The following is a 27,282-nucleotide window of genomic DNA, read 5'->3' as shown; positions in this document are numbered from 1 at the left end:
TGCACTCTTGTTCTCCACCATGAATTTAATTTTGTTTAGATTGTGATTAAACCACGGAAGTTGCCTCAGCAAATAGATGCCTGTTTTGTGCTCCTGATTTTGAAAAAGGAGGCTGTATAAATGTGGGCCAGACAGGCATCGGCGAAGCTTATTGTTGCTAAGGCCATTGTCTCATCGTTTGTAATCACCCTCCTTGGAGTGGAAGGCTAATTAACAGCCTTAACATGTGAGCACGCCTCCCATGGTTGTACCTATCCATATACCAGTCAATAGAGTGAATAGATCTGTGCAGCAGTTGGTTTTCAATGGACTTCCCGAGGACAGGGCTGGGACGGGAGTAAACAGACTCACCAGACTCCAGTTACCTATTGGACGTGAGCACAGAATTCAGAGTCAGAGTTCCAGTTGCTGGGTCTGTCTGGAGTGAGATTCACTACTGTTGACTCGGAGGTGGTGAAAAGAGAAGACAAATCGAATCATCCCACACAAAGATTAACAGACTTGCTGCAAATGTTACTGGGAAAAGCCCTTGCGTTTGCGCAAACATTACGTTTGAGGACTTGGAGAGAAAAATACATTTGAATGCCAGTGTCGATTCCATGGATGGAGTCTTGCACTTTGGATCAGGTGATGACATTGGAGTCAAATATGTCATCTGACATCAATTTTTGCCTGGATTGGCCAACTACTCGATGGGCTCGGAAAGCTAGATGGCCAACAGGAGGCCCTCTAACATGGAAACAGCTACAGCTTCCCATTGCAGGTATGGGAGAGAGCACTTCTGAAGTAATGGCCACAGAGGCCTGGCCACCATTGTGAAGGGGGTGAGCTCGGTCTACTGGCAGGAGGCCGCTTCTCGGCAGCTGCCATGCACCCAATGCTGTGGATGGGCCTGCAGGCAGGCTGGCTTGAAAATTCCAAAGGGCCTCAGATCAGTGGCCTTAATTGGCTTCTTAATGACCGTAACAAGGTACCCATCACTGATGGGCAGATTGCCATTATGCCCCCGATCCAACCTTTCGGAAAATGGGGAGGGAGTGGGGCAGAGGGGAGGGGTGGGGGAGTGGTACGAGGGTGGGGGGGGGGGGGGGGGGGGTTAGAATGGTGCTGCCAAACCAGCATCCCATCCACTGGGACAAAATTACAGACCTGCCAGCCACTGTTCCCACCTTCACATTGGGCTGAAAATGAATCATGAACCCCCATGATTTCCAGCTTTCAGCTGGGAACCAGGTTCACACGGACCATGAGTCCGGAATCGGGGAAAGGTATTTCCCGACAAGTGCTCAGGTTTACCCCAGGATGTGCAGGTGCACAGAATGTTCCTCATTGCTCACCTTTGGGCCTGGCTTTGACTCCCCTTTAGCTTGATGTGCTGGAAGTCTTCTCTCTCACTGCTGGCTGCGTGCAATTAGGGTGTGCAGTCTCAATCCTACAGGGTGCCAGTGAACCATCAGCGCCAGTCTGCTGAATCATTTGTCACAATTTAGCCTGACACAGTCAGCCTCACTCAAGCAATACACAGAGCAGGTAATGGAAATGTCACATGGGAGAAGTCAATCTTTCCGAGACTAGGTTCAAGTACAATTTGTACCAGTGCAGCTCTTTTATCCTGCTTCTACTTTCACTTTCTCCCCTCTCGTACAATCTGATTTTATTTCTTACTTTTCTCAGATTAACCGGACTGTTCAAATCCCATTTCCTGTTGACCCCAACTCTTCACACAGGGTTGTTCCTCCACTAATGGGCTTTATTTGACGGACATGTTCTTGAACAGCTGACTGATCACTACACAGGGAGCCTGGCACCAGAGGAGACTGCCCGAGCAACATCAGTTAGCAGCCACACTAGCTCTCCAGAACATTCCAGCCACTTTTTCACTGTCGTTGCTGCAGCCACAACTTTAAAAGTATTAAATAGAATACTAATCCACCAACTGGAACAGGTTTTTACAGGAAATATCGATGATTTTGCTAAGAGGGGGAGTGGAATACTTGCCCTTGTTCTAGGGTGGACTTTGAATTCAGGGTGACCAACAGACCCATATTTGATGGGATTGTTCTGTACCTTTAATACTTGTGTGTCACATAGGAAATATCCTGGGACTCAATTTTTATCGTGCACTATAACCTCTGCAGTCCAGGACTCCAAAATCTGGAAACACCATGGATAGACCCCGGCACTACCACTTGACCCTGCCGGGTCTGCCTGCCAGGGGGAAGTGCCACAGGAAGGGCCTGAAGGGTCAGGGCCTGAATGGAATGGGACATGTGGCGGGGCATTTGGGTGACGCTCACCTGATGAGTGGATGGGGCCTGATGTCAGCGAGGGGGGCGGGGCCTGGTACTGGTGATTTTGGGGACCTAATGCCGGTGAGAAGGCCGGGGAGTGGGGGTGGAGGGACTGCAGCATATTCTGACTAAAACAACGCTCCGATCTCTGAGGGGCTGGACCTGCCTGGGTATTTTGGTACCCTCCCTCTGAATGTTGGTGCAAATCATGTGCCCGCACCCCCTCCAAAATATGACTGAGTGATGGGTGATCATACCCAAAATGACAGTCATTTTTGGGGAAAATTGTGTCCCATCTCCCACCGAGCATTTATAATGGGATCAGCTGTCAAAACAAACCCTTGTAACTGCAGACAATGGTGGCTATTTTAATCATTAAAACAGATGACTAGGCTTTCTGTGTTCCATCAGATAGCCTGTCAATCAAAGCATTCCAGGAACAGGTGACTTTTTCTTCTCCAAGTGAAAGCTGCCGATCTTTTCTCCCCCAAATCTAAAGCACAGTGGATACTTAAATCACTTCAGACCTTGACAATAGCCTTCTCAAGAAACCATTTATTTGATTTTGAATACATAATAGCACTTTTTCAGCTGGGGAAAGTACTCTAGTGCATCTAAATAAAGCTGTGCTACTGAAAATCTGCTTTCAGGACCTTATCCCCTTTCCTACCTAAGTCATTGGTATCAACATGGACCACGACCTCTGGCGGTTCGCCCTCCCACAGAAGAATGTTCTGCAGCCACTTGGTGACATCCTGGAACCGGAGAGGCAGCACACCATCTTGGAGTTATGTCTACAGCCACAGAAATGCCTGCCTGTTCTTCTCACAAATTCTCTGTCATTACTCTTCTTACTCTCTTCTTCCTCCCCTCCTGTATAGCTGAGCCTGTGATGCCACAAATTTGACTCCACCCAGGAACCAACATTCTCACCAGCATCTCCAATTGAAAACCATTGAGCAAGCAGGACCTTGGGGGATTCCTGCCTGATTCTCTTGGACTGCCTGACAGTCACCCATTCCCTTTCTGCCCCCAAGCTCCTAACCTGCGGTGTACCTCTCTGAATGTGCTATTCACAAAGCACGCTGCCTCACGGCTGCGCCATCGTCACTCTAACCACCGCTCGAACTCAGAAACCCAGAGTTTAAGGCCGGGATTCTCCTTTCCGGGTACTAAGCCCCCACGCCGGCGAGAAAACCGGCGCGAACCACTCCGGCTACAACAGCCCCTGAAAGTGAGGAATTCTCCGCACTTCTGGGGGCGAGAATGGTGCCGGAGGGGCAGGTGCCGCGCCAGCTGGCGCCGAAGGGACTGAGTCCGTGCATGCGCCAAAGGGCCGGCGTGATCCCGCGCATTCTCTCTTCTCCGCACCGGCCATGGCGGAGCCGTACATGGGCCGGCCAGGAAAGAAGGAATGAGTGCCCCACGGCACAGGCTCGCCCGCTAACCAGTAGGCCCCGATGGCGGACCCCCTCCCCCGGGGCCGAATCCCCCCCGCGCCTCCCCGAGGACCACCCCAGCCGAGTTACCTGTCAGCTCCCGCCGTGTGGGACCATGTCTAATCCACGCCCGTGGGACTGGGCAGAAACGGACGGGCGCTTGGCCCATCGGGGCCCGGAGAATTGCCGGGGGGGCGCTGCCAACGGCCCCCGACCGGCATTGCGTGAACCCCCCCCCCACCCCGCCCAAAACCCGGCGTCAGAGAACACGGAAGGTGGCATCGGTGCAGCGGGGTGGATTCGCGCCGCCCCCTGGGGATTCTCCGACCCGACGGGGGGGTCAGAGAGTCCCGCTGTAAGTTTCTGCAGATGGTGACATGCCCTGCACAGATCCCCCACTCTACCATTACCACCAAGCCAAAGGTTCAACCTTAGTTCACGGAAGGGTGCAGGAGAGCATGCCAGGAGCAGCATGCCTAAAAATGGGGTATCAACCTTGTAAAACACAGGACTGCTCATGTGCCAAACAACATAAGCTGCAAGTAACAGACAGAGCTAAGCAATTCCACAACCAATGGATCAGATCTAAGCCCTGCAATCCTGCCACATCCAGCCGTGAATGGTGGTGGATAATCAAACAATTCATTGGAGATGGAAAATCCACAGAGATCCTTCACTGTCACTCAGTCAAATTCCTGGAGCTCGCTCCCTAACATGTACTGTGGGGGTACCTACACCTCCCTCCCTAACATGTACTGTGGGGGTACCTACACCACCTTCCCTAACATGTACTGTGGGGGTACCTACACCACCCTCCCTAACATGTACTGTGGGGGTACCTACACCTCCCTCCCTAACATGTACTGTGGGGGTACCTACACCACCTTCCCTAACATGTACTGTGGGGGTACCTACACCACCCTCCCTAACATGTACTGTGGGGGTACCTACACCTCCCTCCCTAACATGTACTGTGGGGGTACCTACACCACCCCTCCCTAACATGTACTGTGGGGGTACCTACACCACCCTCCCTAACATGTACTGTGGGGGTACCTACACCACCCTCCCTAACATGTACTGTGGGGGTACCTACACCTCCCCCCCTAACATGTACTGTGGGGGTACCTACACCACCCTCCCTAACATGTACTGTGGGGGTACCTACACCACCCTCCCTAACATGTACTGTGGGGGTACCTACACCTCCCTCCCTAACATGTACTGTGGGGGTACCTACACCACCCTCCCTAACATGTACTGTGGGGTACCTACACCTCCCTCCCTAACATGTACTGTGGGGGTACCTACACCACCCTCCCTAACATGTACTGTGGGGGTACCTACACCTCCCTCCCTAACATGTACTGTGGGGGTACCTACACCACCCTCCCTAACATGTACTGTGGGGGTACCTACACCTCCCTCCCTAACATGTACTGTGGGGGTACCTACACCACCCTCCCTAACATGTACTGTGGGGGTACCTACACCACCCTCCCTAACATGTACTGTGGGGGTACCTACACCACCCTCCCTAACATGTACTGTGGGGGTACCTACACCTCCCTCCCTAACATGTACTGTGGGGGTACCTACACCTCCCTCCCTAACATGTACTGTGGGGGTACCTACACCTCCCTCCCTAACATGTACTGTGGGGGTACCTACACCACCCTCCCTAACATGTACTGTGGGGGTACCTACACCTCCCTCCCTAACATGTACTGTGGGGGTACCTACACCTCCCTCCCTAACATGTACTGTGGGGGTACCTACACCTCCCTCCCTAACATGTACTGTGGGGGTACCTACACCACCCTCCCTAACATGTACTGTGGGGGTACCTACACCACCCTCCCTAACATGTACTGTGGGGGTACCTACACCACCCTCCCTAACATGTACTGTGGGGGTACCTACACCTCCCTCCCTAACATGTACTGTGGGGGTACCTACACCACCCTCCCTAACATGTACTGTGGGGGTACCTACACCACCCTCCCTAACATGTACTGTGGGGGTACCTACACCTCCCCCCCTAACATGTACTGTGGGGGTACCTACACCTCCCTCCCTAACATGTACTGTGGGGGTACCTACACCACCCTCCCTAACATGTACTGTGGGGGTACCTACACCTCCCTCCCTAACATGTACTGTGGGGGTACCTACACCTCCCTCCCTAACATGTACTGTGGGGGTACCTACACCACCCTCCCTAACATGTACTGTGGGGGTACCTACACCTCCCTCCCTAACATGTACTGTGGGGGTACCTACACCACCCTCCCTAACATGTACTGTGGGGGGTACCTACACCACCCTCCCTAACATGTACTGTGGGGGTACCTACACCTCCCTCCCTAACATGTACTGTGGGGGTACCTACACCTCCCTCCCTAACATGTACTGTGGGGGTACCTACACCACCCTCCCTAACATGTACTGTGGGGGTACCTACACCTCCCTCCCTAACATGTACTGTGGGGGTACCTACACCTCCCTCCCTAACATGTACTGTGGGGGTACCTACACCTCCCTCCCTAACATGTACTGTGGGGGTACCTACACCACCCTCCCTAACATGTACTGTGGGGGTACCTACACCACCTTCCCTAACATGTACTGTGGGGGTACCTACACCTCCCTCCCTAACATGTACTGTGGGGGTACCTACACCACCCTCCCTAACATGTACTGTGGGGGTACCTACACCTCCCTAACATGTACTGTGGGGGTACCTACACCACCCTCCCTAACATGTACTGTGGGGGTACCTACCTCACCTTCTCAGAGGCAACTACAGATGGACAATAAATGCTGGTCCAGTCAGTGACACCAAAGTCAAATAACTGAATTTAAAAAGTACTACAGGACATGTATCCCATGCGACTCTGCTATGCCGTAATATTGTAAGTTTCATTAACTTTATTTTACTTTGGTTTACTTATATTGGGCTCGATTCTCCGTAGCCCGATGCCAAAATCGGGATCGGCGATCGTGCGGAGAATGGATTCCCAGGCCGGATCCGGGCCAGCCGCCGGTTTGATGCCGGATTTCGATGCTCCACCCCCTCCAAACCGGCATCATCTGGCCATGCGCAGTCGCAAGGCCTTTTGCGCGTCATTGGCCGGCCCACCCGCGATGCTCCGCTCCCGATGGGCCGAACTCCTGAAGGCACGTGCCCCTTGTGGTCCCAGCGGTCAGGAACCCGGCGTGCCAGCTGCGGACTGTGTCCAGCGCCGCCACACTCATCCGGGGTCTGTGCCACTGGCCGGGGGAGCTTCCGCTAGGGCTGGAGGGACTGGTGGGAAGAGGTCAGGGGGTGGACTGTGGGGTTGAGGTGGGTGGGTTAGGGTTCCAGCATGACCGGTGCCATGTCTTGCAGTGCGACTGGTGCCGTGCCATTCCCCGGCCGTTTTCCACACGATTGCGGGTAGTTCACGCAGCGCCGGTGCTAGCCCCTCAGCGGTACCGGAATCGGTGAGATGTTCGCACCGATTCTCCTGTCGTTAACCATCCGCGGATTCTCCATTCGCTCCATCAATTAGCCGCTGGAACAGAGAATTCCACCAATTAACTTTGTTTTACTTAGCGTTAACATGTTTTAAATTTAGAGTATCCAATTATTTTTTTCCAATTAAAGGGCAATTAAGCATGGCCAATCCATCTAGCCTGCACATCTTTGGGTTGTGGGGGCTGAAACCCACTACTTGGCGTTAACTTAATAAACATTACACCTATTGATAAACCTTGCGAGTACTGAATAATTAACATACTTTACCAGTTGCAATAAACCTTGAAACATCTCGTTCCCGTGCACCAAATTCTTACGTGAACCTAGTTTGCTACTCACTCTTATCTGTGTCTCACGCAGGCATAGTGGCCTGGTCACACAGACCGAGCAGAATAACATGCAGCTTAATCTGTACCTCACTGCATCCTGACTTGTATTCTACGTTTGCACCATTTTACTCTCTTTGCTGATTGCAGCTCTGCATTGGTTGGGCATGTTTAACATTAAGTCGATTAAGTTCCAGACCTCTGTCTGGAGCTATTTCAACATCATTCCTTTAGAAGGCACAGACCATAATGACTGTGTTGAACCTGCTTCTCAGTCAATATCACAAAGTGATGTGATCTGACTGAAAAATAAACATTCATGGATCCAGTGCTTTCGTCAGGCATTTTAAATGAAAAATTCTCCTTATTTTCTTGACATTATTTCCACACACGTGGCCTGTTCGCAGGCTGTCAGCAGTGCTTCCCATAGCTGGCTGACAGGATTTGCATTTCTATAACATATTTGATCATTTCGGGGCATCCCGATACATTTTACAGCCAATTATGTATTTCTGTTGTAAAGTTGGAAGTGCAGCAGTAAATTTATGTACAGCAAACTCCCACAGATATTAATGACCAGATAATCAGATCGACTGATCTTAGTTGAGGGAAAAATACTGGCTGGGACACCAGGAAGAATGATACTGCTCTTCTTCAAATCAGTGCCATGGAATCTGTTACACCCACCTGAGAGGGCTGGTAAGTCCTCGGCTTAATGTCTCACCTGAAGGATGATACCATTAATGGAGGTGGTGGCATGATGGTATAGTCACTGGATTAGTGACCCTGAGACCTGGGTTCGAATCCCAGCACGGCAAATGGTGGAACTTTTCATTATCATAGAATTTACAGTGCAGAAGGAGGCCATTCGGCCCATCTAGTCCGCACCGGCTCTTGGAAAGAGCACCCTACCCAAGGTCAACACCTCCACCCTATCCCCATAACCCAGTAACCTCACCCAACACAAAGGGCAATTTTGGACACTGAGGGCAATTTAGCATGGCCAATCCACCTGACCTGCACATCTTTGGACTGTGGGAGGAAACCGGAGCACCCGGAGGAAACCCGCGCACACACGGGGAGGATGTGCAGACTCCGCACAGACAGTGACCCAAGCCAGAATCGAACCTGGGACCCTGGAGCTGTGAAGCAATTGTGCTATCCACAATGCTACCAATGATGACCATGACACCATGATGTGGAGATGCTGGCGTTGGACTGGGGTGAGCACAGTAAGAAGTCTTACAACACCAGGTTAAAGTCCAACAGGTTTGTTTCAAACACTAGCTTTCGGAGCACTGCTCCTTCCTCAGGTGAATGACACCATGACACCATTATTGGTCGTCATTGTAAAAAAAAAATCTGCAAACATGTGGCCTTATCCTCGCCCCTGTAGGGAATAAACCTGCAGTCCTTGCCACAGCAATGCGTTTGCTGCCCTATCAAATGTCCGAGGAAGCCATCCAGTTCAAGGACAATTAGGGTTGGGCAACCAATGGCTCTGAATGGCTTGGGGACCTGATGGAGTTGGAGAAGGTTAAGTTTCCCTTGAGGGGGGCAATTGAGGGGTTCCAAATGAGATGGCTTCTGTTTATTCTTCAATTTAAAGAATTTGTTGACGTCAGCTGCGGGAGGGGGGGGGGGGGGGGGGGAGGTGGGAAGGGGGTGGCATGGGGATGGGGGGCTATTCTTTGAGTTATTCGGGTGTTGGTAGGTAGAGTGGGGGATGGTTCCATTCTTATTGTTTTGTTTCATGTATAAAGTGTTAAAAAGCAAATAACAATATTTTTTGTAAAGGGTACATTACAGTGAGAAGGAAAGACTGAGGGAAGGACACACGACTGTTGGTCAACTAAATAGATGGGGCTTGCCAATTAGGAGGGGAATGAGGGGGTTCCTGGGAGCCTCCCCAAGGTTGGGGGGAGGGGATTGGGGGGGAGGGTGAACAAAGTGGCGGGGGGCAGTCCTGAAGAGGGTGGGCGGGAAGATCAGGGCTGCTGGACAGAAGCGCGCCAGCAGAAAATCCCTCTGAGTGTGGCCTCCATGGGGGGAAAGACCCCAAAGCCGAAAAGAAACAGTAAAGTGCCGTTGGATAGCGAGATGTTCCTTGGTACTGCAGCCGCCGAGAGTCACAACAGTGAATGTGCCCGACTGCGGACTTTAACTTCAGTCCGCTGAATCGCCCCCGTATCAAATTGAAATAAAAAGCATTTAATTCCACAAAGGTTAATGGCAAGTCAGAAGATTGGACAGAATATAAAAAAGCAGCAAAAAAATGACTAAAAGATTAATAATGATGGAGAAATTAGAGTAGGAGAGAAAGCTGTCCAGAAATATAAAAAGAGAGTGAGAGTTTCTACAGGTAAAAGGGTTTTAAAAGATGATAATAAAGTCGCCAGAGGACCATTGGCTGCTTTCCCCTTTGAGGGGGAGAGCTGACTGGTGGTGGTTTAACCTGAGGGTCACCACACCTCAGGCAAGGGGCAAAGGGGAGAAGGCGGGAATTCATGAATAACCTACAGGCATTTAGAAAGGGAAAGTGTAACGAGGGTCGGTTCTCTGAAGAGTGAGAATGTAGAATTAATAATGGTAAAGGAAGGTAAAATCAAATACTGGTGTTTTTTGCTTAAACAAAGGAGATTACAATGGGATGAGAGAAGAGGTAGCTGAGGTAGACTGGGAGCAAAGACTTTATGGTGAAACAGTTGAGGAACAGTGGAGAACCTTCCAAGTGATTTTTCACAGTGCTCAGCAAATACAATCACAAAGGAAGGACGGTAGAAAGAGGGAAAATCAACTGTGGATATCTAAGGAAATAAGGGAGAGTATCAAATTGAAGGAAAAAGCATACAAAGTGGCAAAGATTAGTGGGAGACTAGAGGACTGGGAAATCTTTAGGGGGCAAACAGAAAGCTACTAAAAAAGCTATAAAGAAGAGTAAAATAGATTATGAGAGTAAACTTGCTCAGATTATAAATACAGATAGTACAAGTTTCTACAAATATATAAAACAAAAAAGAATGGCTCAGGTAAATATTGGTCCTTTAGAGGATGAGAAGGGAGATTTAATAATGGGAGATGAGGAAATGGCTGAGGAACTGAACAGGTTTTTTGGGTCGGTCTTCACAGTGGAAGACACAAATAACATGCCAGTGACTGATGGAAATTATGCTGTGACAGGTGTGGACCTTGAGATGATTGTTATCACTAAGGAGTTAGTGATGGGCAAGCTAATGGGGCTAAAGGTAGACAAGTTTCCTGGCCCTGATGGAATGCATCCCAGAGTGCTAAAAGAGATGGCGAGGGAAATTGCAAATGCACTAGTGATAATTTACCAAATTCACTCGACTCTGGGGTGGCCCCGGCGGATTAGAAATTAGCAAACGTGACACCACTGTTTAAAAAAGGAGGTAGGCAGAAAGCGGGTAATTATAGGCCAGTGAGCTTAACTTTGGTAGTAGGGAAGATGCTGAAATCTATCATCAAGGAAGAAATAGCGAGGCATCTGGATGGAAATTGTCCCATTGGGCAGACGCAGCATGGGTTCATAAAGGGCAGGTCGTGCCTAACTAATTGAGTGGAATTTTTTGAGGACATTACCAGTGTGGTAGATAACGGGGAGCCAATGGATGTGGTATATCTGGATTTCCAGAAAGCCTTTGACAAGATGCCACACAAAAGGTTGCTGCATAAGATAAAGATGCATGGCATTAAGGGTAAAGTAGTAGCATGGATAGAGGATTGGTTAATTAATAGAAAACAAAAAGTGGGGAATAATGGGTGTTTCTCTGGTTGGCAATCAGTAGCTAGTGGTGTCCCTCAGGGATCAGTGTTGGGCCCACAATTGTTCACAATTTACATAGGTGATTTGGAGTTGCGGATCAATTGCAATGTGTCCAAGTTTGCAGACGACACTAAGATGAGTGGTAAAGCGAAATGTGCAGAGGATACCGGAAATCTGCAGAGGGATTTGGATAGGTTAAGTGAATGGGCTAGGGTCTGGCAGATGGAATACAATGTTGGCAAATGTGAGGTTATCCATTTTGGTAGGAATAACAGCAAAAGGGATTATTATTTAAATGATAAAATGTTAAAACATGCTGCTATGCAGAGAGACCTGGGTGTGCTAGTGCATGAGTCACAAAAAGTTGGTTTACAGGTGCAACAGGTGATTAAGAAGGCAAATGGAATTTTGTCCTTCATTGCTCGAGGGATGGAGTTTAAGACCAGGGAGGTTATGCTGCAATTGTATAAACTGTTAGTGCGGCCACACCTGGAGTATTGTGTTTTGTTTTGGTCTCCTTATTTGAGAAAGGACGTACTGGCGCTGGAGGGTGTGCAGAGGAGATTCACTAGGTTAATCCCAGAGCTGAAGGGATTGGATTACGAGGAGAGGTTGAGTGGACTGGGACTGTACTCGTTGGAATTTAGAAGGATGCGGGGGGGATCTTATAGAAACATATAAAATTATGAAGGGAATAGATAGGATAGATGCGGGCAGGTTGTTTCCACTGGTGGGTGAAGGCAGAACTAGGGGGCATAGCCTCAAAATAAGGGGAAGTAGATTTAGGACTGAGTTTAGGAGGAACTTCTTCACCCAAAGGATTGTGAATCTATGGAATTCCTTGCCCAAAGAAGCAGTTGAGGCTCCTTCATTAAATGTTTTTAAGATAAAGACAGATAGTTTTTGTGGTGATCACAAGTTAACTAGATGCAATACAACTGAGCAAACACTAGAGGGGGCACGGGAGAGCCATATAAATAGACGGGGACAGGAAGTGAGGACACACTTCACAGACGGCAGAACTTGGAGCAGGACACACGCCAGCTAGGAACACTGAAGGTAGCCATAGGTAACAGCACTGAAGAGAGAACGATCTCACAATAAAGCATCTTCTCCACATTTGAGACTACGAGCTTTATTAAGACACGAGTAACAACACATGGTACCCAGGAGTGGCTTCAGACGCTTACTACAGGACAACTCAGTGGCAGACACAGAAAGCTCAAAATGGCATGGAAATCTCCTACTGGACATTTGACTTGGGAAGACATCGCTAATTCGAGGATGTGGCTTGGATACCCAGAGCAGCTAGACCTGACTGGCAATGTAAGAGGTGTCTGGAAAAGGTTTAAACAAATGTTTGATTTGGATCTCGTAGCTAATGAGGTACAAGAAGCCTCCGACAACATTAAAATAGCAATTCTCACCGCAGGGCCTGTAAATAGGAAAGTTTATAATGGATTTAAATACTCAAAAGATGAAGACAGAAACAGCTTACAAACGTTACTAAACAAATTTGAAGAGTACTGTGAGAAATTTGAACAGCAAGACATACTCAGAGTCCAAACTGCACAGAGACTGAGTGATGCAAAACTTTAAAAATCACGAAAAGAACAAGAAATCGCGAATGAAAAGTACAGATCAAAAAGAAGAAATAACAAGAATTTCTCACAAAGCCAAAATGCTGAAACCCAGTCCAAATCGGGAAGAGAAGGTAACTTACAACTTTTAGAAATCCAGTCCAGATGGGACAGAAAAATCGCTGAAATCCGCGAAAAAATGGCGTCGGAGCACATTTTGCAGTCTCCGGGAAGCAAAGAACTACAAATTGCGTCTGCGCAAGCGCCGGAACCGGAAGCCGCGCATGCGCAGTTTAAAAAATATCGCGGTGCCGATCGTTATGCGCATGCGCAAGCCGCGCATGCGCAGTCAAAAAAAGTTTTGGTTGCGGATCGTTATGCGCATGCGCAAGCCGCGCATGCGCAGTCAAAAAAAGTTTTGGTCGCGGATCGTAATGCGCATGCGCGGCATCAAAACCGCACAGTGAAGGAGGAAGGCCGATTTGCGCATGCGCAATGCATTCCTGCGCATGACGTCTGAGCATCCCGACCACGCCCACTTAAAAGGGAAATGCCCGAAAATTGCAAACAAGACACTTAAAATGGTAAACACAAATTTTCTTGCCTCAAAACACAGAAAAACGCCTGAACTTAAACCAACAGTTAAAAACAACTTGCACAACACCCTGAAAAAAGCAGTCTGCACCACCCAAAGTGAAGAGAACAAAAAGAATTCCGAAACAACAAAAGATGATTTGTTTTTCAAAGATTACCTCTCAGACATGGCTGAGTCAGTCGGATATGCTTATCACAGCATCAGCGACACGGTCGCAAAGCACAACACGAACCAACTCGTGGTAGATGAATCCAACCAAGATGATTTGGTTTTCAAAGAACACTACTCAGACATGGCTGAGTCAGTCGGATATGCTTATCACAGCATCAGCGACACGGTCGCAAAGTTCAACACGAATCAACTCGTGGTAGAAGAATCCAACCAGGATGATTTGGTTTTCGGAGAATACTACTCAGACACAGCTGAGTCAGTCGGATATGCTTATCACAGCATCAGCGACATGGTCGCAAAGTTCAACACGAATCAACTCGTGGTAGAAGAAGCCAATGAAGATGAAATGGGTTTCAAAGAATACTACTCAGACATGGAGGAGTTATTTGGACATGCTGATCACAGCATCAGCGACACCGTTGCAAAGCTCAACACGACTCTACACATGGTAGATGAATCCAACACCATGATGCCATGGCAGCTCGTCGATACATTGGATGACAGCAATACCCTAGACGAAGACGACGCCACACAGAGAGCACAGGAAGACTCCACAGAGCGAGCGATGACAGGCTCCACAGTGCGAGTGATGAAAGACTCCAAAGGGATGCAAGCAAACACTCCCTGGCGAACACCATGCATGAACAAGACCATGAAGGTAAACCCGCTGTATCTGAGCAACCGCAAGCAGACTATGAAAGTCTACCAAGCTCACAGGAACAGGAAGAAGACAACGTACATCTAACCACTGACACCATGCATGCGCAAGACCATGAAGGTCAACCTGCCGTATCTGAGCAACCACAAGCAGACTATGAAAGTCCAACATGCTCACATGAACAAGAAGAAGACAATGCACCTCTACCCACTGCATGCGAAGACAGTGACAAGGTGATCACACTCGACGTACAGGATCACAGCGAGACTGACAGTTCTCAGCTTGTCTGTACAGAAGCACAGAGTCGGGCCACCCAACAGTCCAGAGAGACGATGCCGAAAGAAAACATGCAGATTTTGACTCCAGCAGAGGAGCACCTGGAGTCCAGAGAGACGATGCCGAAAGAAACCATGCAGATTCTGACTCCAGAAGAGGAGCACCTGGAGTCCAGAGAGACCAAGCCGAAAGAAAACATGCAGATTTTGACTCCAGAAGAGGAGCACCTGGAGTCCAGAGAGACAACGCCAAAAGAAACCATGCAGATTCTGACTCCAGAAGAAGAGCACCTGGAGTCCAGAGAGACCAAGCAAAAAGAAACCATGCAGATTTTGACTCCAGAAGAGGAGCACCTGGAGTCCAGTGAGACAACATCAACAGAAATCATGAAGATTTCAACTCCAGAAGCGGAGCACCAAGAGTCTAGAGAGACCACGTCAAGTGAAATCATGCAGATTTGGACTCCAGAACAGGAGCGCCAAGAGTCCGGAGACACCACGTCAACTGAAATCATGCAGATTTGGACTCCAGAAGAGGAGCGCCAGAAGTCCACAGACACCACGTCAATTGTAATCATGGAGGTTTTGACTCCAGAAGAGGAGCACCAAGAAAGCAAAGATGAGGAATCCAATTCTCCACAAATGATTGAGGTCACCTGCACCGATGCAACATCAGATCATTCGCACCACTCTCGAGACGAAATGCTCAATGACTCAAATTATCCACTCGGGACACGAATAGAGTACAACAATAAAAACAACAGTCAAAAGAAGCACAGCAGAAACGGGACAAACAACAGCAAGAACAAAAGCAACATGAAGCGCGACAAGACCAACAACAATAGCAAGAAGCACAGCAGAAACGAGAACGACAACAGAAAGAACAAAAGCAACATGAAGCGCGACAAGACAAACACCAAAGTCAGGCACAAAGATAGCGACAACGACAGAGACAGAGACAACAAGAACGGCAACGAAAACAACAAAGTCAGGAACAACAACAGTGCCAACACCAAAGACAGAAACGACAAAAACAGCAACAAGTACGGCAACGAAAACAACAAAAACAGGAACGACAGAAACAACAGCAATGAAACAACGACTTGTACACAATGGTACTACTCGGCACATGTAGGACAATGCCACAGCTCACTGCAAAACGATGACAAGACTACAAACATGTCATGGGATGACAACGAATCGCACAAACTCACGTCTGCTCCAGAACGAGCAAGCACACCAGCATCCAAGGCGGATGAGACAATAAATCAACACCACAAGCACAAAAAAAAAAAAAAAAAAGTCCATGCCAGTCAACATCAGTGAGGTGACCATGCAAACACCTCGGGATGATGCAGTGGGTACTTAAAATAATAAGGAACACCAACAACATTCACAGCGGACTTGCAATATCAATATCACCACGTCATCAACAACAAAAAGAAAAAAAAAAGCTCTGAACAAATTCATCAAGTTTGGACTCATAAATGTTTTTATTAAGATTGGACATATAACTACATTGGCTTTGTACAATATGCAATAGCACCATCACCTGCATAGATACGCATATCATAAGTAACTGTTTTCTATAATTTTCTTTAACGATGTACAGCAAATATGTAAAGAGAAAAAGGGGGATGTGGTAATCGTAGATTTACTAGATACAAAAACAACTGAGCAAACACCAGAGGGAGAGCTATAAATACACCGGGACAGGATGTACAATTTTCTTTAACGATGTACAGAAAATATGTAAAGAGAAAAAGGGGGATGTGGTGATCACAAGTTAACTAGATGCAATACAACTGAGCAAACACTAGAGGGGGCACGGGAGAGCCATATAAATAGACGGGGACAGGAAGTGAGGACACACTTCACAGACGGCAGAACTTGGAGCAGGACACACGCCAGCTAGGAATACTGAAGGTAGCCATAGGTAACAGCACTGAAGAGAGAATGAACTCACAATAAAGCATCTTCTCCACATTTGAGACTACGAGCTTTATTAAGACACGAGTAACAACACAGTTTTTTGAAGAATAAAGGGATTAAGGGTTATGGTGTTCGGGCCGGAAAGTGGAGCTGAGTTCACAAAAGATCAGCCATGATCTCACTGAATGGCGGAGCAGGCTCGAGGGGCCAGATAGTCTACTCCTGCTCCTAGTTCTTATGTTCTTATGAAATGATGGATGAATTGAACAGATATTTTGCCTCTGTCTTCACTGTTGGAGGAGAAAAATAACATCCCAGAAGTAATTGTGAATGCCGTGGTGAAAAGGAGGGAGCAACTTAAAACCAATACAATCATCAGGGAACAAATACTGGGAAAATCATTTTGACTAAAACCTGACAAGTTCCCAGGTCCTGTTGGACTTCATCCTAGAATCTTAAAGAAGTGGATTCAGAGCTTATGGAATCATTGGTTTTGATTTTTCAAAGTTTGGAAAGGTCCCATCAGATTGGAAAATTGTGAATACAACTCCTCTGTTCAAGATAGAGACAGAAAGCAGGAAACGACAGGTCAGTCAGCTGAACATCTGTCATTGAGAGAATGTTGGAATCTATTATTTACAGTATATCTCAATGACGTAGAAGGGATGAACGTATGTATGCTAAATTTGCTGATGACACAAAGATAGATCAGAAATTCAATTGAGAAGAGGCGATAAAGAGTTTTCAAAGTGACAGTGATAGACTAAGTGAGTGCGAAAAAATTTGTCAGATGGAGTATAATGTGGAAAAATGTGAACTTGGCAGGAATAGAAAAGCAGCATATTAGCTGGACGGAGAGACATTGCCGAACTCTGAGGTACAGAGGGATCCGAGCATGAAGCACAAAAGGTTAGTGTGCAGGTACAGCAAGTGATTAGGATGGAAGATGGGATGTTACTGTTTACTGCACGGGGAATGGAATATAATGGAAGGATGTTTCGCTACAGTTGTTTAGGGTGTTAGTGGGACCATATCTGGAACACTGTGTACAGTTTTGGTCTCCTTATTTAAGAAAGAATATAAATGCATTAGGAGCAGCGCAGGGAAGGTTCACTCCACTGATAGCTGGGATGAGGGGGTTTTCCTGTGAAGCATTGGGGGTTGGAGGTCAGGCTGGGCATCGATCCATTGAGGCTCAGAAATGACCTTATTGAAACATATAAGATCCTGAGGGGCCTCGACAGAACTGCAGAAAGGATGTTTCGCCTTGTGGAAGAGACTAGAACTATGTGACACTGTTTTAAAATAAGCGGCCTTCCAATTTGGAGAATTTTTTTCTCTCAGAGTCGTGAGCAGTGGAACTTTCTTCTCCAGAGGATGGTAGATCCAGGGTAATTGAATATTTTTAAGGCAAAGTAGCTAGTTCATTGACTGACAAGGGAGTCAAAGGGATATGTAGGTCGGCAGGAAAGTGGCATTGAGACTATAATCAGATCAGTCATGGTCTTCTTGAATAGCAGAGCGGGCTCAAGGGGCTGAATGGCCCACTCCTGCTCTTAATTCATATGTTCATAAGGTAATATGTATGTTTGAAACTTGGCACAGCTCCAGTAAGGAACTGAATACTGATGGACATGGAGCACCCGATGTTGACTGATATTTATTGGGAGCTTTGAAAATATGGCTTCTGCTGCTTTGTGCTTTAAGGCGACAAGGAATACCATTTGGCAATCACTTTACATTGTACATTTGTGAAGGGTGAACTAACCCCGGAGCAGTGTGTGTGCTGAGATCTGGATCTATTGACCTGAGCACTAAATAATGTTCAAACTTTGACACAATGGCAGGAATGGTGGTGGACGCAGTGGGGCATTCTGTGCAATCAGTATCGTGTGTGAGATGCTTCGACACCAGCGTGCAGTCGATGTGTTTCATGCTGTGAAGACACTGAGAAACAACAAGCCCAATATGGTTGACCTGCTGGTAAGTTCAAACTCTCTACGCAGATGAACGGCTGCAGTTTTTCATTATTCTTCATGTTACAGTTTTATACATAGAATTTACAGTGCAGAAGGAGGCCATTCGGCCCATCGAGTCTGCACCAGCTCTTGGAAAGAGCATCCTACCCAAGGTCAACACCTCCACCCTATCCCCATAACCCAGTAACCCCACCCAACACTAAGGGCAATTTTGGACACTAAGGGCAATTTAGCATGGCCAATCCACCTAACCTGCACATCTTTGGACTGTGGGAGGAAACCGGAGAACCCGGAGGAAACCCACGCACACACGGGGAGGATGTGCAGACTCCGCACAGACAGTGCCCCAGTGAGGAATCGAACCTGGTCCCTGGCACTGTGAAGCCACAGTGCTATCCACTTGTACTACAGTGCTGCCCACGGAGGCACAAGTGTATTTAATGTACTTCAAATTTTCATCTCAGCAGATTTATAATTTTTGCAGCGCTGAATTTTTAATTCACAAAAGCAAGATGTACCAAACTAGGGAAAGGAAGCAATAAATCAGCTGGTGGGCCACAGTCCAAACGGCAATCTGCTAGAGAGGTTCTTGTGTGTGGCCAGGGCGTGAGCTCACCTGTAATTTCCACACGGCCAAAACAACCCACTATTAGACAGGTAAATGCTAAAGGACTCTTCATCTGGTAACGGTGTAGGAAACACGCGTTCGGGAGGCGGGAGAAACTCGCCCACAGGATTTACTCTGAGAAGTGAAGTCACTTTACATTGGTGTTAGCTGTGTGGCATAGTTAGCCTCTTATACTAGCTCCTCCGGCTGAACAGCGAACCACGGCTTTGAAAGGTCTAAAGGTGGATCAAATGTAAGATGAGGAATGGATCTTGTCAGAATGTTAAGCTGTGTTCTCTTTCAGGATCAGTATAAGTTCTGCTATGAGGTGGCGATTGAGTGCTTGAATTCCGGTTGATGCAAGATGGGCTGCAGTTGATGAGGCCCAACCACCCCGTCCACATGCAGAGAACCACAGGCTCCGCTGGTGAACCATGACAAGAGAGCTTCAAATCAACGGCCCTCAGTTGTACAAGCCAATGCTTCTCTTTTGTTTTTAATTCCACAAACTGGGTCCCTTCTGGAAGCTCAGAGAGAGAGAGAGAGAAAGACTGTAAAAATCTGCTTGCACTGCCAATCATTTACTTTCATCCGGCAGCTACCTATACTGCAGCTGCTTGGTATTTAAATTGAAATCGGTATTCATACTAAATGTAAACACATTACTCAGAGCATTGTTAGTTAGCTGGTGTAATTGAAGAGCACAATTGTTTTTTTAACGCAAGACATTTTACTGGCTGTGTGGAGAAGTTGACTAACACCAAGAGTGAAAATTAGAGGTAGGCCGTTGATCCTATCTGACCTATTTTCTTGGCTCTCAGCGTGCTTTCTAATTGGCCACTCCAGATTCTACCAACACTGAGTCTGTATCCTCCCCCATTCTCACTCCCTGAATCAGGAGCCTCTCCCGCTTTTTGCCATGGAAAGAAATTCCAAACTATTCCACAGCCCCATGCACTTGGTGCCATTTTAATGTGTACATGGCCGTGTGAAGAGACGTTGAGACCTAAAACCACAATTTCTTCACAATCGGCATTCATGGCTGCTTATTTGTTGTTCCAATCCTCCTGCATAATTTGACATGAGTTTCCATCCTTATCAGCCTTCACATTTTTTTGATTGTGTCTCTTTTGAAGCATGTTGGGAGGCTACGTTAAAGGTGCCTCTGGCCTAGTGTAAATTTGTGTCACAGGGATATGGCAGGAGGAGGACATTAACCCCCTTAGGCGTGTTCCATCATACAGTTGGGCCATTGCTGATCTGTTCCTCAACTCCATTTTAGCCATCAGTGTTCCACATCACCTGATCTAGAACATAGAACATACAGTGCAGAAGGAGGGCATTCGGCCCATTGAGTCTGCACCGACCCACATTAAGCCCTCACTTCCACCCTATCCCCGTAACCCAATAACCCCTCCTAACCTTTTTTGGACACTAAGTGCAATTTATCATGGCCAATCCACCTAACCTGCACGTCTTTGGACTGTGGGAGGAAACCGGAGCAGCCGGAGGAAACCCGCGCAAACACGGGGAGAACGTGCAGACTCCTCACAGTCAGTGACCCAGCGGGGAATCGAACTTGGGACCCTGGCGCTGTGAAGCCACAGTGCTATTCACTTGTGCTACCTTGCTGCCCAAATCTACTTTGATCAAACAAATTCTATCAATCCCAGTCTCAAATATTCCAATCGACCCATCATTTGGCAGACTTTTGGGAGAGCGAGTTTCAGAATTCCACTGACCTTTGCATCCTGATTTCACCAAAAATTGGCCCAGCTCTAAATTTAAGGTTCCAACCTAGTTTTCCAGAATTCTCCAACCAGGAGGAATAGTCTCTGCATCAAACCGGGCACAGGTACAAGGGGCTAAATGGCCTCCCTTCTATTCAGTATCATTCTATAATTCTATTCATAGAATCTCTGCAGTGCACAAGGAGGCCGATCAGCCCATCGAGTCTGTACCGGCCCCCCGAAAGAGCACTCTACCCAGGCCCACTCATGATCCCCGTAACGCCACCTAACCTACACACCTTTGGACACTGAGGGGCAATTTTTAGCGTGGCCAATCCATCTAACCTGCACATCTTTGGACTCTTATTATTTTGTAGATCCCAATTTGACCATCAATCAAGTTTTAAAAATCATAAGAAAATAAACAATGCGTAGAATTTTACACTTGGCTTTAACACCGGGTTCTGAAGCGGGTGGGGGGGGGGGGGGGGGGGGGGGGGCGGAGAGCATAAAGTTGCTCTCCCTGACCTATGTCCAATTTTACATTGGACGGGTAGGGAGTTGGATGGGAAGCCCACCCATGCCCCTATAATGGCCACTTAATCTTAGGCTTGCAGGAACTGCCCAGATCAGTGTACCAAACAGAAAAGTCTTCACCCTCAATTTCGGGCAAGAAAGAGGAGGCATGCCTCAATTGGAAGGCCCCTTCGGATCCGGGTGCCCTCCCTCAGTAATCTGGGAGCTTTGCTCCTCCCTCTCACCCCCAACAGAAGCCTCCCCCCCCCCCCCTTCCCCCCTCCCCAGCCCAGGCCTATCCCTCTCCTAACCTTCTGGGACACCCCGACCCTCCCACCCCTGGAATTGAAATCTAGTCTCAGCCATGACGGCCACACGATTATCATCAATTGTCTTAAAAACCCATCAACTTCATAAACGCCCTTTGGGGAGGGAAATCTGCCATCCTTACCTGCTCTGGCCTACAATGTGTCTCCAGACCCACAGTAATGTGGTTGACTTTTAACTGCCAACCAAAAGGATCGAAAAGCCACTCAGTTCAAATCAGTGAAGAATAGTCAACAGATGCCGGCCTTTCCATCAATGCACACATCCCGTGACAGAATTTTTAAAAAAAGATATGCAAGGCATAAAATTCTGCAAATTAAGGTGCCACTCGATACATATATAAAACTAAAAACTTAACAAGAAAACCCTACAGATCTAAAACATCTCTGAAATTAGGGGCTGGATTCTCCGATATTGAGGTTATGTCCGGAGGAAGTGTCTGGTTTTACGATGAAAAAAATCGTCGAGGCCCCAGCACCGACCCTCTGACCAGTGCCGGGCTAGCAGCCACATCACGTAAAATGCACGGCCTTCCCGATATAAACGCCTGGAGAATTGCCGGGTCTGTGGCCACGCATGCGCACGGCGACGACCTGCAGCGGCCGTACAACATGGCGCCGGCCGTGCGTGGACCCCGACCTGCCAGATAATGCCCCCCTGGAAACCCATTCCCCACCCCCCCCCCACCAGCAGTCCCCCCAGCATTCACTGAAGTTCCCCCCGGCCAGCAGCAGGGCTCACTCCCCACCCCCTGACTCTGACGGCGCTGGATACAGTCCACAACCGCCAAGCTGGGTTCACGAAAACTGAGAGCACACGTGTCCCCTGCCGCCGGGAATTCGGCCCACTGGGGAAGCGCCTTCAGGTAAGGACCTGAGGTTGTCCCAACGGCGTGCAGAGTACTCCTCGTGACGCCAATTGGAAGGGGGCAGAACATCCGAAAACAGACGCCGCCCTCGATTCAGTCGTAAACAGGGATTCTCCGCCCGATCGCCGATTACGATATCGAGGTCGGGCAACAGAGAATCTCGCCCTAGTCCTTTGAAATGCAAAGATAAGAAGCTGGATTTTCCCTGCAGGCTTCTGAACCTCACTACCAGGCTCAAATGAGGGTCAGAAGCTGGCACTGTGCACCAAACAGTTACTCAGTATTCCCTGGAGCAGCCAAACAATGACCAGGATGTGCGGTGGTGCGGGGGGGGGGGGGGGGGTGCTCGTCATCCAATCAGAGGCCTTCCAGCTTGAAAGCTGCAACAGGATGCAGTGGACAGTAAGAAAGGGAGGTGAGGCTTTAAACATTTTAAGGTTTAAGTAAAAAATGGCTTTTGCAGCTTGGCATGTGGAGTTTCCTTCCATGGGAAGGCTTGTGGCTGCTGTTGAACACAGGCAGGCACAAGGGCATCTAGCCCTGCCTGGAGCACTGATGCTCCAGTCTGCTGCTGGGAGGCTGCTTCCAGAAAGTCCCAAATTGGCCACCACCACCTGCGGGAGCCTGGAGGCCGACCGGAATATCCCAGTTGGCTCCCTTTAATTGGCCCTGTCAATTAATTGACTTCAATCCACTCCTGCCCACCCCTCACCCTAACTCCACATATATAGCCATGGACCTAGGGAACCAGCACGCAGGCTGGCAGTGCCATTGTTAGCGTCCACCTGCCTCCATTACCACCCTCGCAGAGCCTGATCACTAGGCCCAAAGGGTTAGCCTGAGAGTGCAGTCGGAAACAGGCTGGTCATTATCTGCAACTCACATTCCCAGTTAGTGCAGTGCTATTGGTGATCAAGAACTTACAAAAACCAGGGAATCCAAATCTTAAATGGACTCAATGGTTAATAGTGACAACCATCAATCCAACTGTTAAAGGCTGTTTAATTGCTAACAAACAGACATGTGTGTTTGGCCCCAAGCCCCTAACCCTCCCTCGGGAGCCAGAGCCCCATAGTCTGAGCCACCGCAGCAAAATGCCCTCCCTGTCCTTTTGTACTGCATGGTGGGATTTACTGTATGGGCTGCTGCTGCATATCCTTCACTTCCTTGCCCGTCGCCCGGATGCCTTGTTGCTGTCCGGCGGCAGAGATCCCAGCGGAGGGGTCCTTCCCCTTACCATCAGGAACGTGGGGTGGAAGGTGTTACACGCAGCAGCCCAAATAAAACAAAGCATAGGTTGCATTGTTCACGGACTTCCAACAAACCGGCCTTGTCGAGTCCTTGGACCGTGTTTATATAGGTTGTGGTAGACCACAGCCAACAACCCTCCGCCGGTTACTGGCACTTAAAACTCTGGTTGTGTTAATTCTGCCAAGTTGCAAGCAATGCTAATGGGATGGTGGGAATCTATATAAATAGTTACTCTTTCCCCCAGCCATCAGTTCCCTTCCCCATCCAGTGTCTCAGCCTGAGCTTGACGTTTCGTAACCTTGGTATCTTACTTGACCTCTAACCCGATATCCTCTCCCTCACCAAACTCACTTATTGCCACCTCTGTGATACTTCCAGTTACCACACCTGCTGCTGAAAGCCTCACCTAGGCTTTTGTTACTGCATGGTGGAGATGCCCATTTAGCAGTATTGTCACTGGACTAGTAACCCAGTGGCCAGGCTAATGTTCTGGGAGATCGGTTCAAGTCTCACAACGGCAGCTGGTGGAATTTTAATTCAGTTAATAAAAGTAAAGCCGGAATTGAAGACAGTAGCAGAAATGGTGACCATGAAACTCTCAACGATTGTCACAAAAACCCATCTGATTCACTAAGACCCTCTGAGAACAGAAATTGGCCATCCTTACCTGGTCTGGCCTCCATGACTCCAGACACACAATAATGTGGTTGATTCCTAATTGCCCTCGGAAATGGCCTAGCAAGTCACTCAGTTCAAGGGCCATTAGGGATGGGCAACAAATGTTTGCTTTGCCAGTGACGCCCACAGCCCACAAAAGTATAATATTAAAAAGGCTCAATTGTTCCAATACTCTCCTCACTGGCCTTCCATTTTCCACCAACCATAGATCTGAACTCACCCAAAGCCTGTATCCTAGCACGGACCACGTCCCATTCACTCACCATACCTGCGCTTGCTGACTCCTCCGCTGTTCGAAGAACTGCTGCAAAAAGCCTTAAAATGGTTCCCTACATTAAAGGCACTGTGATAATATAAGTTGTGTTGAAAATAAGTTCCTCTTGCTTTAACCAGCAAGGTGAGCTCTTTCACATGCAAACAATCAGAGTACCCAAACAGCACCAATGGTGCCTATACGGCCCATATTATGAGACCCTCGCGTCAATCGGCTGCCTGTGCATCAATGGAGCAGAATCCAGTGAAAGGCATTGCTATCCCTGGCCTGTGACAAATATACCTGAGCCCTCGCATGGAGTCCCAGGCTGAAAAATAATTCAATGAGAGAGAAACGCTGAAAATAAATACTTTAAACTAGAACTGTAGCCACAATTAGAACTACTACCTTTAGGTTGTGACTGATAACTCTTATTCACTGGCATTCTGTTATATTTTAAGTATTCAAGGTCCCATGCTTGATCTATTCTGTGTACCCACTCATACCCAGTGATATTCTTGTGCGGTGCCAAAAATTAGCATCCATTCACCCTTCTGTACCAATTATTTAAGCTCAATTCCTACAAACTGTTGCTGTCATTGTCAATCTGATACTTCTTTGAGCTTCCACCAATGGTGGTTTAATATATGGCCATCAATGCCATATATTAAACCTCCCTTCTCTGGCTGTCGTACTATCTGAAAAAGAATTGTGCTGCCAAGTAGTAGATTATGTGGAGATGCTGGCGTTGGACTGGGGTGGGCACAGTAAGAAGTCTCACAACACCAGGTTAAAATCCAACAGGTTTATTTGGAATCACTAGCTTTCGGAGAGCAGCTCCTTCATCAGGTGAGCTGAGTAAAGTCCACAATGAAGTAAATTGCACATCCATGTGGTAAGGATCGATTTGCCTGCCCAAATAAATGTTCCCCTCGATTCGTCCTCTCCTGCAACCTTGTGAAATTGTCAACATTTGGTGCTTTCCTACTTTCCAGTTCCTTCCTATTGAAAGAAAAGGGAAGACTGAGATAGAGGTGAGCCAGGCCTTTGGAAAACATTTAGAAGTGTCTGAGGGAATGACTGAGAAGCGAATAAAAATGACTGGAAGTCTCTGGTTCGTCAAAACGAATCAGTGGGTGACGCTGACTTCATCGAAACAGACTCAAATGGAGATCAGCCTCTCGGTATCAGCCATTTTGTATCAGTATTATCAGTTTAGCTCAAGGGGCTGGTTTAGCTCACTGGGCTAAATCGCTGGCTTTTAAAGCAGACCAAGCAGGCCAGCAGCACGGTTCGATTCCCGTACCAGCCTCCCCGGACAGGCGCCGGAATGTGGCGACTAGGGGCTTTTCACAGTAACTTCATTGAAGCCTACTCGTGACAATAAGCGATTTTTTAAAAAAAAGTTAGCTCTGGTGTTAGTCAACCTCCAGTGATGAACTAGATTCCTTGTGGTACTGGGTCACTGAATGGATCTCCGTTCAAGACACAGTAAACATTTCCATTTTGTGGGGAATACAGTTCTTGATTGCCTTTATAATCCTTATATTCAAAAAAAAACATTTAGTGTATGTGGCTAATATAGACTTAACGGACTATTTGTATATGTAAAGTTTTCTGTTATTTTGGTTCTGTTGTGATTGTTACCCTGTTTCATTTGCTTGTCAACTTAAACCTTATTGCTGACTGCAGCTAAAACAACGACAAAAGCCAGAAGTTAGTCCGACCCTAAATGAATGAGCCAAAGCTATTTTTTTTTCCATTTTGTTTCCCCCTCATTTGTTTATATTGTAAATATTTATGAATCATCTGATTATTTATTCATGAAGAAAACTCTATGTGAAGCACAGTGAGTGACAATCATTTTTCCGGAAACGTTAGTATTGTCCACAGAATGATATTGTCAACTTTTTGTTTATCTTGTATTTCTGTAATTGATTGTTCAATAAAGAATTATCAGAGTAGCATTCTGGATGTCAGTCGCTGATGCTATATCTTCCCTCTTCTGTTGACCTCCTGCTGTGACTTTGTTACGGAAAAGATATAATTTCAAATCCATGGTCTATTTCCTCAAAAGAAATAATGACGCAAAGTGCTCACATCTCATCCAAAATGCTTTCAAGCGGCACAACAGCCTAAACAATGGCCGGATTTTAAAAGATGATAATAAAGTTGCCATAATCGCTGTGGTATTATCATAACTGTAAGAATGGCAAGGGTTAATGAAAGGTCTAGAGTAGCCACTAGAGGGAGCTACATATACAAGTATATAAGGCATCGATGCTAAGCCTTGTGGGTGAGAGTAGTCTCGGAGTTAGCTGGAGACAGTCAGAAGTATTATTAGTGTGAGATAGAGCAGACCATAGTTTATAGTTCATACCAGTATTAAGAATAGTTGTAGATGAGTGTAGTTTACATGTTAACATTCAACTGTACTATTTAGAAGTACATGTTAGTAGTAATGTTAATAAATTTCTAGCTTTGTTAAGGTTCAAGCAATTT

The 27,282-nt window shown here is 47.5% G+C and overlaps 1 protein-coding gene across 9 annotated transcripts in view; it reads left to right on the top strand.

Annotated features, from left to right (window-relative positions):
* Nucleotides 1–20,587, top strand: part of LOC119972279 (receptor-type tyrosine-protein phosphatase mu-like) — a 985,231-nt gene extending 964,644 nt beyond the window's left edge. For all 9 annotated transcript variants that reach the window (XM_038808716.1, XM_038808713.1, XM_038808721.1 and 6 more), the window contains 2 exons: nucleotides 18,419–18,554; nucleotides 19,462–20,587. In XM_038808716.1, coding sequence (XP_038664644.1) covers nucleotides 18,419–18,554; nucleotides 19,462–19,515 — 190 coding nt within the window. In that variant the 3' untranslated portion in view covers nucleotides 19,516–20,587. The remainder of the gene's footprint in view (nucleotides 1–18,418; nucleotides 18,555–19,461) is intronic.
* Nucleotides 20,588–27,282: the final 6,695 nt, after the last annotated feature.

This window comes from Scyliorhinus canicula, chromosome 10 (genome assembly GCF_902713615.1).
Source record: "Scyliorhinus canicula chromosome 10, sScyCan1.1, whole genome shotgun sequence".
Classification (NCBI taxonomy): Eukaryota; Metazoa; Chordata; class Chondrichthyes; order Carcharhiniformes; family Scyliorhinidae; genus Scyliorhinus; species Scyliorhinus canicula.
The sequence above is the reverse complement of the archived record's forward strand: the minus strand, read 5'-3'. Positions and strand labels throughout refer to the sequence as shown.